The sequence below is a fragment of the Triturus cristatus genome, chromosome 6 (genome assembly GCF_964204655.1).
Source record: "Triturus cristatus chromosome 6, aTriCri1.1, whole genome shotgun sequence".
NCBI lineage: Eukaryota > Metazoa > Chordata > Amphibia > Caudata > Salamandridae > Triturus > Triturus cristatus.
Window position 1 is genome coordinate 1636733273 of NC_140589.1, and position 17779 is coordinate 1636751051.

The 17779-nt window shown below is 46.7% G+C and overlaps 1 protein-coding gene across 6 annotated transcripts in view; it reads left to right on the forward strand.

Annotated features, from left to right (window-relative positions):
- THADA (THADA armadillo repeat containing) overlaps positions 1 to 17779 on the forward strand; it is a 1526823-nt gene that overhangs the window by 45138 nt on the left and 1463906 nt on the right. For all 6 annotated transcript variants that reach the window (XM_085612787.1, XM_085612792.1, XM_085612789.1 and 3 more), the window contains one exon: positions 8357 to 8451. In XM_085612787.1, coding sequence (XP_085468913.1) covers positions 8376 to 8451 — 76 coding nt within the window. In that variant the 5' untranslated portion in view covers positions 8357 to 8375. The remainder of the gene's footprint in view (positions 1 to 8356; positions 8452 to 17779) is intronic.

The following is a 17779-nucleotide window of genomic DNA, read 5'->3' on the forward strand; positions in this document are numbered from 1 at the left end:
CGCACTCTGGTTTCACTTCTGGCTCACGCGGGGCGGGCATCCTGATCAGAGCCTCTCTCCCGTTGGAGGTGGACGATGTGATCCTTGATGATAGGGGGCGGTATGCTGCACTTGTAGGCCGATGGGAGGGCAGGACCATCTCGCTTGTTTCTGTCTATGTCCCGCCAGGATTACAGACCGTAACTTTCGCTGATTTGGGGCGCATGGTCCTGGGACTCCCGGGGGGGGGTTCTGGTGGTGGGGGGCGATTTTAACTCTGTCGTATCTGGCGGGGCGGATCGTCACCCTCCCAGGGATCTCCCGGGGGCACAGGCCTGGCTGAGTGACTTTATAGATACCCTCGGACTGATAGACTGCTGGAGACTAATGCACCCGGGGCAGGCGCAATACACCTTTCACTCAGGAGCCCATGGGAGTTTGTCGAGACTTGATTATGTCCTTATGCCGGCGGCCCAAGCTGGGATGATTAGAGAAGTAAGACATCTGGCCCGGGGTATTTCCGACCACTCCCCACTACTGTTGCACCTTGAGGTCACACACGGGGCTGAAGGGAGGGTGGCACCGATAAACCCCTGGTACCTGCGTGATCCTAAAATCCGGGCGGACCTGGTCAAGTCTATTGACCGCTATTTCACTGAAAACGTGGGGTCAGTATCCTCTGCTGTCTCGTTATGGGAGGCCTTCAATACAGTGCTCCGTGGGCAGGCTCTTTCTCTCATTTCCCACTCCAAGAAAAGCAAGAATGAAGAGGTGGTTCGCCTTGAAAACGACATAGCCAAGTTGGAGGGGGACCTGGAACTGGGTGTTACGAAAGAGGCGTTGCATGTTCTTAGTCTTAAGCAGCTCGACTATAGAGCGTTGGTTACTGACGCAGCCAAAGTGATGAGTAGAGAGCAACAGGGGCGCCTATACGACGTGGGGGACAAGGCTGGTAAATTGATTGCATGGTTGGACAAGAAGGAGAGAGCGAGTCGAGTGGTGCCGGTTATTGAGAGAGCGGATGGCGTGCGTGTGACTGACCCTGTGGAAATTGTTGAATGTTTCGCGACTTATTTCCGCGACGTCTATTCTCCAGTCTCGAATGGTCTTGAGGATGACTCTCATCTGTTGCTGAGAGATATAGTGTTGCCGTCTTTGTCTGAGGCGGATAGGGCACTGATGGATGCGACGTTGTCGCCTGACGAGATTGCTTTGGCCATTCGCTCGATCGCTTCCGGCAAAGCCATGGGTCCCAATGGCCTTCCCATTGAACTGTATAAATTGCGCCCGGATAAGATGGCGCCTCATCTCCGCGACATGTTTCTTGAGGCACGTGACGTGGGCTCCCTCCCCTATGATCAGCGTCTCGCTACCATAGTTGTGATTCACAAGGAGGGGAAGCCGCGGGATCGGTGTATTTCTTACAGGCCCATCTCCTTATTAAATGCTGAGCCTAAAATTCTTGCTAAGGTTTTAGCTAACCGTCTGGTTGGGGTCGTCGGCGACTTGATCCATCCGGATCAGTCCGGTTTCATTCCCCACCGTAATACGGCCCTGAACCTGAGGCGTCTTCATGGAGTGCTCGCCAGAGCGGAGTACATACGTGAACCGGCCGTTTTGGCGTCCTTGGATGCCACTATGGCGTTCGATACCCTAGAATGGCCATATCTTTTGGCGGCGCTTGCGAAATTTGGTTTTGGCCCCGGGTTTATCGGTTGGGTGAGGTTGTTGTATGAGGAACCGTTGGCCCAGGTAGTTGTGAATGGCAGAGTGTTGGCTCCCTTCGGGTTGGGAAGAGGCACGCGGCAGGGTTGCCCGCTGTCACCTCTCCTTTTTGCGCTTGCCTTGGAACCTCTGGCTGCCTGGTTACGATGGGAGCCCTCATTGCGCGGCATTCGATGGACGCCTGAATTTGAGGACCGCATTTCTCTTTATGCGGACGACATTCTCCTGTACCTCACATCTCCCCGGCAGTCTTTGATAGTACTGGTCGATGTTCTCAACTCATTTGGTCGCAACTCCGGCTTGGTCATTAACTGGGCCAAGTCATGCGTCTATGTTCTCTCTGGGGACGCTCCTCTCCTTCCGCGTGGCTGCCCTATTCATATTGCGCTGTCAGGGTTCAAATACCTGGGAGTGTTCATAACTTTGGACCCTGTGGCCCGTTATGAACGGAACCTACTCCCCCCACTCCAACGACTGAGGGCCGACGTCTCGAGGTGGCGACAGCTTCCGCTTTCGCCGCTCGGACGCGCGGCGTTGTTTAAAATGATGTCGCTGCCACGATTCCTGTATGCACTGCAAAATACACTCGACGTCATACCGGCCCGCTATTTCCGTGAGGTTGAGAGTTTGCAGAGGCGGTTGGTTTGGGACGGGCGATCCCGAATCGCTCTCACAAAATTGACACTCCCTTGGTATGACGGGGGTATTGCACTCCCCGATATCAAGCGATATTATTGGGTGTCCCAATTGGCGGCGGTGAACCACGGGATGTACGGGCCGGCCCTGAACCCGGCGTTCGAGATGGATAAAATGTTATTGCCTGGGGGGGGGATTATAATAGAGCACTGTATTCGAGGTCTCCTGGTGTGCAGTTGACAGGCCCAACAAAGATAGCGGTACGTGTGTGGCATGCTGCTAATGCTGCGATGGGTTGGAAGGGCCGCCTGACTCGAGCGACTCCACTGTATGCTTCGGATAGGCTGGGCTGTTTGTGGAAAACCAAAGGGTTTGAGAAATGGGATATGATTGGCATATGTAAGGTGAGTGACCTCTGGGTGAAAGGGGAGTTTAAAACGTTTGAAATGTTGAAAGCGGAATATAAGCTAAACGATAGAGAGTATTTCCGATATGCCCAGGTCCGTCATGCGTTGCGCTCGGTTTTCCCTGATGCCACCGCTATCCCGGGAAATTCCTCGCTGGAGGATAGGGTGCTCGATGGCTACGTGCCTGACAGCACAATCTCCTTGATCTATAAAAAACTTATCAACGATCGGGCGGATCTGTTGACCCGCTTGAGGGAGATCTGGGTGGCTGACGGTTTGGAATTAGATGACGAGGACTGGGTCTCGGCAATAGCCTCCCCGCGGGAGGTGGCAATTCCGGCTCGCCTTCGGTTCGTACAACTAAAGATACTCCATAGAGTGTACGTTACTGGTCCCCACCTGCTGCGCATGGGTTTCTCCGTGGATGGGATGTGTAAGCGTGGCTGTGGTTCGCTGGGTACCTTCCTTCACATTATATGGGAATGCCCTGAGGTGGCGCTCTTTTGGCGTCGGGTGCATGCGGTAATGGAGGAGGTCACTCATGTTGCGCTGCTTCCAGAAGCTAGGAGGTGCCTGCTGAACGTGTGGGAGCCAAACGATTATAATGTGGCACAGACGCGGTGGGCGACTTTGGGAAATATGGTGGCCAAACGTAACATCGCCCAGTTATGGGGTTCCCAGAGGCCGCCCACGGTCTCGGTGTGGAAGGAGAATATGGATCGGTGCATGTTTAGAGAAAAGACGGTGTATGTAGCGAGAGGCAAACCGCGGAAATGGACTGGGGTGTGGGGTCCGTGGAATGCCTATCGCGGAGACATCTGTGCCCCTCCTCTGGCTGTCGGGCTGGATGCCTCTTCGTCCCCCTAGCCGAGCATTCCTCGTCTGTTCAGTTCTGAGTGTGTTACAGTTTGTTTTTTCCTCTGCTCCCGTGCCCCCCTCCCTTCTCTGCTGCTGATCATTGGTTCCCTACCCCGGGGAGCGCGTCCTGCTATTTACACTGTCTATTGCCTTGTTTGTGTGTAATGTTTCTTAATTTTAAATTGAAAACTGAAACCGTATTTAATACTGTCACTCAACTGTTGCTTTCGCCTTCATTGGGTGAGATGACGGACCGACGGGCTACCCGGATTGATCAATTTGTATAACGGTGAATGATAAGTTTCATGCTACCTAGCGGCCGGCCCAAAGGGTTGTAGGCCCATGTTTGTACCTCATTGAAGTCCAATAAAGGTTTCTTTAAAAAAAAAAAAAAAATCCAATTCAACTGTAACATTAGAGTTCTAATAAATCTTTAGGAAAGTAACCTCTAGACAGCTACCTTCACAGCCAGAAGCTTCTGAAGGCTAATTTGTATGAGCCTGCCAGCAGCTGACCCTGTGAATGTGTGACCTTAATGAAATATGAAAATTATTCCCAGCATAGTACAGTAGCTTAAGCCTGATGACAAGATTGGCTGTGTTTGGGGCATGGGATCTTATCAGCTCAGGAAGGCCAGCTAGTGAGGTTCCAGGAACGTCATTGACTTTAAAGGAGTATAAGTGAGGCTAATCCATTCATAGTTTTGTGTAAGAGGAGGCCTGACTGGGAGAAACTCTTTGATCTCAGGACACATGCTGGTTGGCCTGGCTTTGTCCCAGTGGGAAGGGGAGCTGGTCCCAGCACTAGTTTGATGTAGCTTCTATCTTAGGATAAGTGGACTGATTTCCCTACACACATCCATTACTGGCACACAAGTTCCCTTCAGGGGCAGAAGGTCTGTGCCATTTTAGATTCCCCCTAGAAAAGTGCATTCCAAGCTACTTTGCAGTAAAGTAAACCGGGGGTGCTGCAAAAGTGGGCACGGTTGCCCATGGGAACTTTTTTATTATTGAATAGGGAGTCTTCAGGAATCACCCCTTTCCCCCTGGCTACTCAAATGTACAAATGTGGACTCACCACCAGCCCCTCAGAACACTTTTGGCACCTGCACAAGAACAGAAGGACTGCACTTGCTATTTGAGACCAGTGATGTGACCCGAAGAGCTGAACCTGCTCCCGTTAGTATGTAGGACAAATGCGTTGATTCCAAGGTTCAGTTGGCTGACTTCTTAGGGGCTAAACTGACACAACAAGTTGCAAGAGGCCATTTTCCTGAAGTGCCTAGCTAACCATTAGCAACTGGAACTGGGCCTGGACTGGACCTTGCTGGTGGCCTTTGCTGGTGTGAGTCCTGGACCGTAAGTGCTTTCTGTGAGGCCCTGAGAGCCTCAGAAGTGAGTAAGAGGAGCTGACCCAGAAATATTGGAACTAACAAGACCTCTGGAGCATCAGCAGAAGCATGGACCAAGCCCAAAGTGTCTGACTTTGACGCAGCTTTGTCAGATATTGCTTCCGACTAGTCCCGCTCGAATATTTGAAGTTCCATAAAAAATATGAAGCACAAAGGTAGAAATCTTAACCAGGCAAAAGTGCGAAAAGTATCTCCCCCCCCGAAGCACCCCCTCCGAAGCAAAGACTACGTCCGCTGTGAAATTTGAATTTGTTCGTCTCTGAGCTTTTACCAACAAACCCAACAACATCAGCAGTGCCTCATCTAGCAACTATCCAGCTTTGAGAGGTCTTTGGAAATGTTAGACTTGTCATCATTAGGGTGGTCTTCCAGCAAACGTTTTCCCTGCTTACCTCCTCTTTTTGCTTATTCTTTTTGTTGGCTTTAGGACTCTGAGCGCTTTACCAATGCTGACAAGTACTCAAGTGCATGTGTTTCTCTCCTAAACATGGTAACATTGGTGTATACACAATTGACATATTTAGTTTACTTGTAAGTCCCTTGTAAAGTTGTATACCATATTCCCAAGGCCTGTAATCTAAATGCTACTAGTGGGCCTGCAGCACTGGTTGTGCCACCCACACAAGTAGCCTTTCAATCCTGTCTCTGGCCTGCCATTGCAAGGCCTGTGTGTGCAGTTTACTGCCACTTCAACTTGTCAAGCCTTAACACCCCTTTTATTACAAATAAATCACCACTAAGGTAGGCCCTGGGTAGCCCTCAGGGTCGGGTGGTTTGTAACTAAAAGGAAGGACATGTGCTTTTAAGTTTAACATGTTCTGGTAGTGACAAACGGCTACATTTTTCACTACTGTAAGGCCAACTCATCTCATAGGCTAGCATTGTTAATTGCTTAAAACACTTTTAAGCTGTAATTCCTGATCAGAAAGGAGTAGTTGCATCATGTTTTATATCTTTGGAATGGTAATGATAACTCCAGTTTAATGGCAAAGTTGAATTGAACACTTCTATTTTAGAAATGCCACTTTTAGAAAGTGCAACACAAAAAGATGTTTGCCGGAATGTTGACCATTGTCAAACATTCACCCCCAGTCCCACCCCCAGTCACAGATTTGGGTTTAATCCATCGTTATTGGCTCACTGTGTCACTCGATTGAAGCTAGCCTGGCTGATATGGGGTGATGCACTGAAACCGGTCTCAAGATGCTTGTTTCCGGTCCAGAGAGGACCTGGCTTGACAGTTCAGGCTGGACTTGTCTAAGCTGGGATGGCATGGTGAGCAAAAGAACAATGGATTTAACCCAGATCTCTTGACTGTGAGTGAATGTTTGATTTGCTCTGAATTCCGTCCATCATCTGTGTGTCTTTTACTTTTATAAAGTGGGCTTTCCTCCTCTCCTACTGCTCTGTGTACCTTGCAGCCTGCCTCCAATATATATGTGAAGTGCATGACAGCTACACTTTGTGTATTCTCTCTAGACAGCCACAAACACATGAAGGGTGGGTGTGACTGAGAACACATCTACTTTCATCTGCATTCTTATTGCTCTTCCTGGGCAGGAAAAGAGAAGGGGAGCTGAGACTTAAACCTGAATAGGCAGTGTCCTGTTTCCCACACAAAGGACTGATTACCGCCTACTGATAGGACTGGAGCCAGGGTCAAGGGCCTGCTTTGAAGTCATCCTTACTTCAAAGGCACAACAGGGTATAAGTATTGGGCCTCTGACCCTACCAAGACAGTACACTACTGGACCTGTGAAGAACTCTGCCAGAAGTAAAGAGTACTGTACTGCAACGATTTGCACTCTGCTTGACTGCTGCTCTCAAAGAACTGCTTTTCTGCTGTGCTGTGCTGCCCTGCTGCCTGCTGATTCCTGCCCCGCTGAGTACAAGGACTGGACCCATCTCACTTGAACCCAGAGGGACTCCAAGGGCTTGCCGGCTTGCCCTGTGTTATGAAGTTTCAGGACCATCAAGGATTTCCTTCAACCCTGCAACAGCACCTGGTCTCTGCCGTCTGTGAGTCCTGCCCTGCCAAGTGGTGCCAATCCAGTCCTGGGCCCATGAAAAACGACTTTGCGCCAATCGGAACCGACACATTGTCCTTCGACGCAGAAACTGATCGACAACATCACTTCCATTGACGGTGTGGCTCATCGAAGACGGACAGCGTGGCTCGATGATGACGCATCACCTGCATCGTAAAGGGGTTCTTCGACAAAGGCTTCATCGCCTATGCGGATCGGAACTAATGCATTGAGTCTTTGACATGTGTCAGTGCTTGCTACATACAAGGTACTAGTTCAGCAGGACATGCGCAGTTGTCCTGAACTTTGGATTTACCCCGGTCCAGGGCAACCTCAAGTAAACCCTAAGCGCTATTTGCTTCTAGGCAGTACTTTTTGATTTATTCTTTAAAGATTCATAACTCTGGTTCTACTAATTGGATTTTTCTCGTTTTGGTCTTGTTTTACTCGTAGAAATATAATCTATTTTTCTAAACCTGTGTGTAGTATTTTTGTGGTGTTTTCATTGTGTCTCTGTGTGTGTGTTGCACAAATACTTTACACATTGCCTCTTTAGATAAGCCTGACTGCTCTGTGCCAAGCTATGAGAGGTTGAGCATATTGTTTAGTGTGTATTTAGCTTACCCTGACTAGTGTCTTGGTTCCTGCTTGGACAGGGTGCATACCCCTGCAAACCAGAAGCTCCAATTTTAATATGCAGGTACAGCCTGCAACCCCGCTGGAGGAATTTGCTTCCTATTTCAGAGAGTCAGAAGGTAAACTCTTTTACTGTGAAAAACCCGCTTGGTGTATCCGCTACATCACAGTTGACCTGAAATCGTGTCTGGTTCCCGGTCAACTGCGAACAGTGACTACCGATTGGATCTTTACTTTTTCTTGGCACTTTTTGCCTTAAATCTTTTAAAATGCATATCTCCGATTCCCCTTATTTTATGTTTGCTGTTATGGTGTTATTTTGTCCATTACATTTTCCCCTAGTTTTATAAATTGGAGCGGGATTTCTATTGTGTTGTGTTTTTGACTATTTTGATACTTCTAAGTGCGTTACACTTTTTCTCAGAGTTAAGGCTGTATTCTTTGTTCCTATAGCTACCAAGGGTTGAGCTCAGATTTAAATTATTGAAACCTTTGCCACAGGTTGTGTGTTATTTGTCGTGGACTACCATTCACCCTAATTAATAATTAACTTTCTTGCATTTATTTAATCTAATTTATGTATGTTTCAAAAAGTTACATTTTGTTTTACTATAAATGTATATATATGTATGTGATTGGTTTTATGCATGAATTTTGTTTCTTATTTCCTTTTTCAGGATCCACCACATCTTGAAGATGGTTTTAAAGAAAAAAAAGGAAATTAGAGTAAATTCTGTTGCTGTAGAAGGCCCCAAGCTTGACAAGCTTAAGTGTAAGCTCTTTGAATTATATCCACACATTTTCTTTGTTGCCTCATTTGTGAATTGCTGTTTAAAAGTACATGCTTTGAAACTATGTCTCCTTTATAGTTTGTGGTGATTCCCCAATTTCCTGTATCAAGTGGTTCTGTTCCATTTGGAACTTACTTCTAGCACAGGCTAAGTTTCTAATTAAAAGCGGTTTTCCCTATCACCAAGAATGTCTGGAAGGTTGAGGAGTCTCTATTAAAACACTTTCCTTGGTGATTTAATAACATCTGTCTTGGAGTGCCGCTTGTATTTAGATATGTTAATTGTCCATCCCTTTGAAGGAGGGTTGCTCATGCTCACATAAAGACTTGGTGTTACAGATGCGAGGTCTGACACTCTTCCCTCTAAAATGGAAACGTGGGATGCGGTATGGAGTACTTTACCAGGGATCAGGAGGTAATCAATTCTTGAGGATGAGCTGTGCATACAGGATATAACATGAAAGCTTTATTATTTAGATGCGCTATTTAGTAGTGATCTTGTGGACCATGGTTGTCAATAATATCTAGTAGCACCGCCCTATGGTAGTCCATAATATCTAGTAGCACCACCCTATCAATGACATTTGTCCTGTCTTAAAAGCCTGTTGGTGTTTTCAAATTCATTCATTACTTTAGAAATCAAGGAAAAGAAAGTAAATCACTTAGCGTTTTTGTGCAGTAATGGAACCCACAATAAGTTTGAAGCCACCAGACTCAATCTTAGCAAAGGCATATCTGCTCTTGTGGTCCTGCCTGGTTTTTAGTATTGTACATGATAAAGTTTTGATTATGTGGTTTGATTGGTTGGTTTCTTAAGCAGATCTTAGCTTCCCCCTTCCCTAGTACTTTCCTGAGACTGCTCCTCTGACCATTCAAGGCCCTTCCGGTCCCGGCTCTTCGTCTGAGGCTCCCGTCTGTCTCTGCATTTAGCTGCTCTCCCTCTCTCTTGTTTGATCTTTGTCTCTCTCACACATTCGCTCTTGTACCATGGTTTACTCTTGTGTGACTTTTTCATTAATCTTTTGAGCCTCTTTTTTTAAAACTCTTTTGTGCCTCTTTTCATTACTATTTGTGCCACTTCTATTATGATCTGTGTTCTCCTTAGCACTTGCTGTACTCTTTCTGCCGGTTTAACAGTACTTTTCTGCCTCGTTTTTAATTGGTTTTCTTCTGCCCTCTATGTGCCTGTCTCTTGCTCTCTGCATGTGTGACTCATTTACTTGGTGTCCTTTTTTGTTCTTTTTGTGCCGCTTTGCCCATTGCTACACTGCCCTTTATTTGTGCCTGTTTCTCACTCGCCTTGTGTGACTTGTCTGTTCTCTCTGTGCCTCTTTTTGCACTCTTGCCTCTCTCCCTCTCACGTGCCACCCACCGCGCTCCTTCCCTGGACCTAGTTAATGGTGGCTGCAGCATGGACCAGCCATTTATCAGATGGTATCTTTAGCATTTACCTGTGATCAGTTATCCGGCCGGTCAAGACCCTTTTGAACATGGCTCCATGCTTGTGGCTCCCACCTCGCACTGCTTCTGTCTGCGCTCTTGCTGGATCTCGCTCTCTCTCTCTCTCTCTCTCTCTCTCTCTCTCTCTCTCTCTCTCTCTCTCTCTCTCTCTCTCTCTCTCTCTCTCTCTCTCTCTCTCTCTCTCTCTCTCTCTCTCACTTTCGTGCCTCGTTGCACTCTTGTGTCTCCTTCATTACTCTTGTGTCTCCTTCATTACTCTTGTGTCTCCTTCATTACTCTTGTCTGTCTCTCTGTACACTCTTGTGCCTCTTTTCTGTACTCTTTTGTGCCTCTTTTTATTATTTGTACTGCTTCTATAACGCTAAGTGCCTCTCGTCAGTGCTTGCTGTACTCTTTCCTCCTCTTTTTTAACACTTGTCTGCCTCATTTTTCATTGTTACCCTTTCTCTTGTCTTTTGTGCACTCCTTGTGTTACTCTTGTACTTTCTGAGGCCCATTGCTGTCTGTTGTTTTTTTTCTTTTTTTGTACCTGTTTCTTGCTTGTCTTATGTGACTTGTGTTTACTCTCTGTCCCTCTTTTTGCACCCTTTCCCCCTCCAGCTCTCCCTTGCCATGTCTGCCCCGCCTAAAGACCCCTTGCTTCTTCCCACTCCTTAGACCTACTTAATGGCAGCCACAGTAGGCTCATGCAGTGGGCTTGCCAAAGGCAAGGCGATCTGTGCTTGTCTGTGCCTGGACCAGTCCCAGCGCCAGAAACCCTGGTCCTCCCTTGAGCCCCCCTCTGCTACCCTGCAGCATTCCTCCTAGCGCTCAACACCAGCAGCAGCTCACCTCACTGCATCCGCTTCGCACTGCGCCACACAACACAGAAGGAGCCTTCACCTGCGCCTCCTGCAGAGTTGCTTGCACTCTTGCGCCCATTGCCTCCACCAATGCAGCACCCTCAACTCCCACAGCAACAGCACCCAACACCCACTAGTCTGCGCACACCCAAACCAGTAACCACCCACAGCACACTGCTAACCCCATCCCTGCTACTCAACACCTGAGTGCTCAGCAAACATGCGACGCAGATATGGGACCTACTGAACAACCAAACCTCTGACCTGCTCTTCCTCACGGAAACATGGCTGAACACAGCTTCGGCACCACACATCACCCCAGTCATCCCCACCAGATACAAGATCAGTCAAGACTGCTAAAACAAGCCCAGAGGAGGGATCACCATATTTTTCATGGACTCGATCGGCTGCACCACCTCCGCAGGCACTATGAGCATCTTCTTGTAGCACTTGACCTTCAAGCTACACATCAACTCACAGCAAGCTTCATCATGAGCGGAAATCTCGTCTACAGACTAGGCAACTTCATCAGCAACATCACAGACTTTATCACACCCTTCATCATCAACTCCAGTACCGTCATCCTCCTGGTTGGCTTGTACTTCCACCTAAAAGCCCACACCGACCACAACTCTGGTAACCTCCTCGAAAGCAGTGAGAACTGCTGCAACCCGGCATGTGACCAAACCCACCCATGCCACTGTACACCAACTGGACCCTAACTACTTCTCTTTCAGCATCATCACAGTCAGCAAACCCTCTCCTGTCAACTGGACAGACCATGTCCTCTCAGTTTCAACATTACCTAGATGGCAACCGTCCTAGGCCTTAACTGCTGCAGCTGGAAAAACATCTTAGAAGAGGATTGGATTTCCAACCTCACCAACACTGCCCAAGCAAACTAGCAGCCTAATGGAAGGCATCGAGAACTTCAATGCTTGGATTACCAGGTGAGCTGCCACCCTGGCCCCCTCAAGCACAGGAAAACAATGAGAATGCAAACACAAGCTAGTTGGCACACTGGAGAACCCGGGCTGACAAAGCAGCACTGCATACAATTGAAACACAAGTGGAGAATGTGCCAGAACACAGCGGACAAGGACACCTTCAAATTCGTACTATGGCAATACCACCAGCAAATCCTGAACACCAAACAAACAGCCCTCATAGAGCTGGTAGATGACAGCACAAACACCAGCGAAAAAATGTTCACCATCATCGGATACCTCATCGCACCCACAGCCTGCAACAGCATCTCTTTGCAGAAGCTCTGTAAAGATATCAGCAGCAACATCATGTCCATATATGATGACTCCCCCTCAACAGGACCCCCTTCAGCCTTACAGCAAGCCTTCTGGTATCTACAGATGAACAAACCCTGACAATGTGGACGACTATCACCACAGAATATACCGCTGCCACTATGAAGTCCGTCCATTCAGGACCCCTCCAGACCCATTTCCTCATCACACCTTCAACAAAGGAGTAACCTCTATCAGCGCAGTAGTGGCTTACACCCTTAATGCCTCCATGGACGAAGCTACCTTCCCTACAACCTGGAAACAGTCCATAGCCACCGCACTAATGAAGATAACCAGCTTAGCTCACAAACTCTTTACTCCCTTATCCTGCAAAGATCCTAGAAAAAACAATTAACAGCCGCCTTACAGGACATCTTGTCAACCACCAGTTCCTTGAACCCACACAGTCCAGATTCAAACCTAATCACAGCACGGAAACACTTCTCATCTCAGCAACTGATGACATCCGCAGTATCCTGAACAGATGAGACATTGCAGCTCTCATCCTACTGGACCTCTCAGCAGCATTGAACACAGTATTAAACCCCATCCTCATCATACAACTACACGAGATTGACATCCAAGGACTGCCCTCTGCTGCATCTCCTCCTTCCTGACAGAAAGAACTCAGACAGTCATGCTGGCTCCAAGCTCCTATGAAACCTGAGAACTCAGATGCGGAGTACCTTAAGGCTTTTCACTCAGCCCCTCTCTCTTCAACTCTTACATTACTCATCTGGCCAATTCCATCTGTTTCGATGACATGAAGATCCTATGCTATGACGGCGACACACAACTCATACTGCCCCTCTTGGACAAGACCCCCAACACAAGGAACAAGTCAGCTGCGTGCCTGTTGAAAGTCGCAATCTGGATGAAACCCAACTGCCTCCAACTCAGCACCAACCAGACTGAGGTAGTGATCTTTGCGAAGAACACCTTCCAGGAGACTCCACCTGTTGGCCAGCCGACCGCAGATACACTCCTTCTCCCAGCCCACACGCCAGAACCCTGTGGATCCTCATTGACAACAAACTGTCCGCCCAAGTCAACTTCGTTGCCACGCCCTGCTTGCTCACCATGAAGATTCTGAGGAAAATGTTCCTGCACAACACCAGAAGAACTGTCATCCATGCCCTCCTCAACAGTAGGCTGAATTATGGAAACACATTTTACACCGGTATCGTCCAACACCTCATCAGACAATTGCAAACTATCCAGATTAAAGTGGCCAGACTAATTCTCAACCTCTCATGCAGGACCTACATCACTCCACTCCCGACGGAACTCCTCTGGCTCCCGATACAGAAGCGTGCACTGTTCAGACTTCTCACCCACACTTTTAAAGCACTGTCCCAACTTACCTAAGCAGTTGTGGTTCTTCCAACCAATGTTGGAGGCACCTCTTGGGCAGTGCCATGAAAAGGCTGGTGGTAAGTATCATCTGCTCCTGTGTACACCTCCAGTCACACAGATGACTCCGCTATCCTCCTCCCACCATATGGCGCATGGGCCTTGCGATGCCCTGCCCACGTATGCTTGATAATTTTACCAGTCCCTGTAAACAATGCTTGCACTGCGTCCACCAAATAACATTTGAGCCAATGCAATCTTCTGGAGTTCCTATATTCCATTATCAGTTTTGAGCTAGTTCCACATTCACTATGCACCCTAATGGCTTCAGACTTCATGGTGCTTCACAACAGAGCGACAATCTTCTTAGTTTTGAAACTCTGCCCTCGACACCTATTATTTGCGCTCTCTAAAGACCCACCCGTACATTTGCCCTCTTAAGTCGATAAGACTCAATACATTACATTAGTTGTAATCCAGTGGCAGTGGTCTCTACTATCACCATAAAAAATCTAATGCAGGCCTACTGGCTCAACTGTAACACTTAGCTGATTGTTTTTGGGACAGACAATCTGTTAGTAATCAGTTCTTTCCTCTCTATAAATTAAATATCTGTTTATCCAAAATTCCGAAAAGTAAACACCTCTGTACTTCACTGTATGGTAATCTCCAACGATAGCGGCTGTTTTTTACCATCTTAAAGTCTTAAGCTAGATCTTACTACTGTCCCACCAGCCCAAAGCACTAGCAGTTGCGTCAAAGTATAATTAATCCCTCTCTTGGCTACTGTAATGCTTTGGATACAAGCCTAACTGCTAAACAGCTGTTTAGGTTTTAAATGGGGACTGCATAAAATGGAGCAAGAAACTAAATGGGTACCTGATTCTCCCTGTAATTTGAGAAACCCAAAATATCCTTTTGAGGGTGCTTAGCAGATGAAAGATTGCCATGGGGTTTTCCTAAAAAGGCAAGGGCCCCCACCCACCAGAGTGGCATGCTTCATCATCTGGTCCCTTCCCACCAAAAACTCTGAAAGGTCTACTCAGTGAGCTCTCCTCAGAACTCTTTAAGAGTATTATAGAGTAATCCTTGTTAACAGTAAGGTAACTGAGACTTAAGAGTTAAAAATGCATAAGGGATGGCTGAATTGTATTATTTATTGGTGCCTCCGTATTGCGTCAATAATAATCAATGCTCTTGGGAATCTATTCCTTACAGATCATTGGTGATGTGTCGACATGTTTCGGCCCTACGTCTGTGTGGGTTGGACTGGTCCAGGGCATTTGTCAGGACTTCGCCCCACTCTTGCTGCCTATCTCAAAGTCTACTGTCACTTTATATTATAAGTATGACAGTTTAGGATGGGGGTAGAAAGAAGTGGTGGTTGCACCTTTCCTGATGTGGTGCAATCACTGGTAATTTGACCTAAAGAGAGAGAAAAAGAAAACCATCAACTTTTTTTCCCTTCACCTTACTGCACCCTGTATATTTTCATATGCGTCATACGTGTGCCAGTGCACATATGATCACTTCAAACAAAAGCAAACCCACACGCTCCACCCTAACCACACTCATCAACCACTAGGTGAGAAAAAAAATCCTCAGATATTCATTTCTATTGGAAAATAGGAATCAGAAGCTCAACAGAGGTAGCGAATTATAGGCCACCTGGCTGTAACCAGTATCAAACAGGTACCTCTGGGGAGGACATAAAGGAAGAAAAGTATGCTTGATTCTGTCATGGAGAGGTGGGAAACCAGCCATGGGTTAACTTACCCCGATACTCTTGGCCCTAGCAGTAGCAGAAACCTGCCTGTCGAACGGTATTGTACAACTGAGTGTATTAGGTTTAGGTGGTTGAATGCCATCTGTGCCATGTTCTTGCAGCTTGGATACCTCAACATGCTGTTATTTGCTGACTTGTAAGAGGTCAACGTATGCCAAAGTCAACAGTATGCATCTAGTGTACTTTTTGCGGGGAAAGGCCCAGCCGTGTTGAACTAGAGAATGGGTAAAAAAAAACAGTCAAAAGTCAAATTTTATTTTTAAAGTGCATAGTTAATTAAAACTATTGCACTTTTGTGCAATAAAAAGGTGGACAATAAAAGTAGCCCACAAACTTAAAAAGATGCTTCAGTACTGTTCTCTAAAATTACAGAATGACCATAAAACACATCGTACAAAACGAAATATAAACCTGTGAACAATCAACAAAACATCCAATCCCCGCCGTGGCTTCCTATGCAGACCGCAATATCATTTTACGCCACTTATTTCAAAAGTGTGCATACAGAAGATACTAAAGTGTCAGCGCATCACATGATATCCAATGTCCCACCTTGGCTCATTAGCGCGCCACTCGTTTTGAAAGTGCACATACAAAAGTTACTAATGTGATAGTGCATCATTTGGTAACCAATATCCCATCATGGGCCATTACCCAGTAGTCTATATTCAAACACTGAGTATGAAGTTCCTATCGAGAGATGAAAAAAGAAAAATGCTAACTGTATGGTTGAAACCAATGGAAAGTCAGAGAGTGATCTCCTTATTGGAAAAAGACCCTCACACACCTGACAAGTAGGTGTCTTGCTTCATCATCGGGTCTGCTCCTACTCGGGCCGGCGCTGCAATGCCCGATCAGGCACCCGTTAAGGGGCCTACTTCTCGGAGATCTTTTTTCCAGAGCCGATAGGTGAAGTGCAAGTGAGGGTCCTAGTGTCAGTACAAGTGAAGGTGTTGTGTGCGTTAAAATAGGGAAAAATAATCCAATCCAAAGATATTTTAATGAGTGTGGTTACTTCCCTAATTAAAATGAAAATAGCGCGTATCGTCACTTTAATGTTGTGTAGTGATACGCTAAAAAGAGGTCGACATGTTTCTTGCCTATTTATCAAAGTTGATGGCAATTCCTCAGGACCTAGTGATGTACTACCTCCACATTTTTTGGTGGTGGTCACCCAACGCGTACAGTGAAGGAGCGGCCTCCATTACAGCACCCTAAAAAATGTGTAGGGGTGGTTGGTACCTTGGTGTCAACAGGGGTAAGCAATGCTTAACCTGAAATAAAAGAAACAGTTGGAACAATCAAGAAGCAATCTAGTGTAATGTAATATCACTGAAAGTCACTCATCCCAGTACTATAGTTTGTGGTAGTGTATTAAAACACATGCATTGGGACTAAGGACAGTGACGTGCTGAAATGCGATAAAACAGTGATCAATCAATTGAAGGACACTGAGGTGATGAAAAGAACAGCAGAAGTACGAAAGAAGAATACAGGGAAACATCGTTCTTAAAACATAAGAATTTAGTATCATCAAAGTGAGTCTCACCCTCGTTCAATCCGTGCCGGGCCATAATGGTACCGGTCGCCGCCAACACTGAAGTCTAGTGTCCTAATATATGATGAAAACACGTTAATGTCAAACCCTTAGTTATATGTAAACAACAGCGAATTACTTCCTAGGACCTAGGTAAAGGTAGTATCTGATGTAAGGGTCACTTAGTGCTCAGTAGTATCGCTGACTATGAATTTGAAACCTCTACAGGCAACCCTGGAATGGTAAATAACTCCATTTAGTAATTTTAGAACTTCACATATATTGGGTAATGATACCTGGCCAATTGTCCGGACATATGTGCCAATATGGTCTGAGATAGCCATGGTACCATAGGTACATTTCCGAGCAGTCTAGGTATCGTAGGATGATGCTCGCTTGAAGTTGAAATCGATTAATGTGCACCAGTGACAAGCGGGTATCGCGTGTCTCTTGGTAGAAATATACCAGTTGGTTTCCCAAGGGAACGATGTTGGGTTAAGTAGAATAGTTTTACTCACGGTTTTCCAGTCGGATCACAGCGTTAACCCTACCCCTGCGGATCGACCGGTCCAAGTAGTCTGGTGACCGGGAAATCGCTGGTAGTAGTTAAAAAGAAGTAGGACGCGGGATACGTGTGCTCCGTACTTCCGGGTCCGGTAGATCAGAAACTAGAGCGCTACGCATTCAGGAGCGCCATCTTGGGGAAGTGTGGACGGGACTAGGCAGGATATGGTAATAGAGGATGGACAATAAAGGTAAACGCGGTCTCGGTGGATCGCGCACTTAATCCTACAATTAGTTCTAAATACCAATGTCAATTCTAATGGTCTCTCACTCATCACGTATTATTTATGTCATGTGAGTGCCCACAAATTGGTGAAAATAAGTGACGTTGCAACCCTTGTCCAATAGGATAGTCTGGCGGGTCAGTAGATTCAAAAGTAGCCAGATGTTTAATGAAGGCAAGAATTACACTCCAGGCAGCCAGCTATTAATAAAATTCCTATTTACGTTATCTGAGTCTGTGATA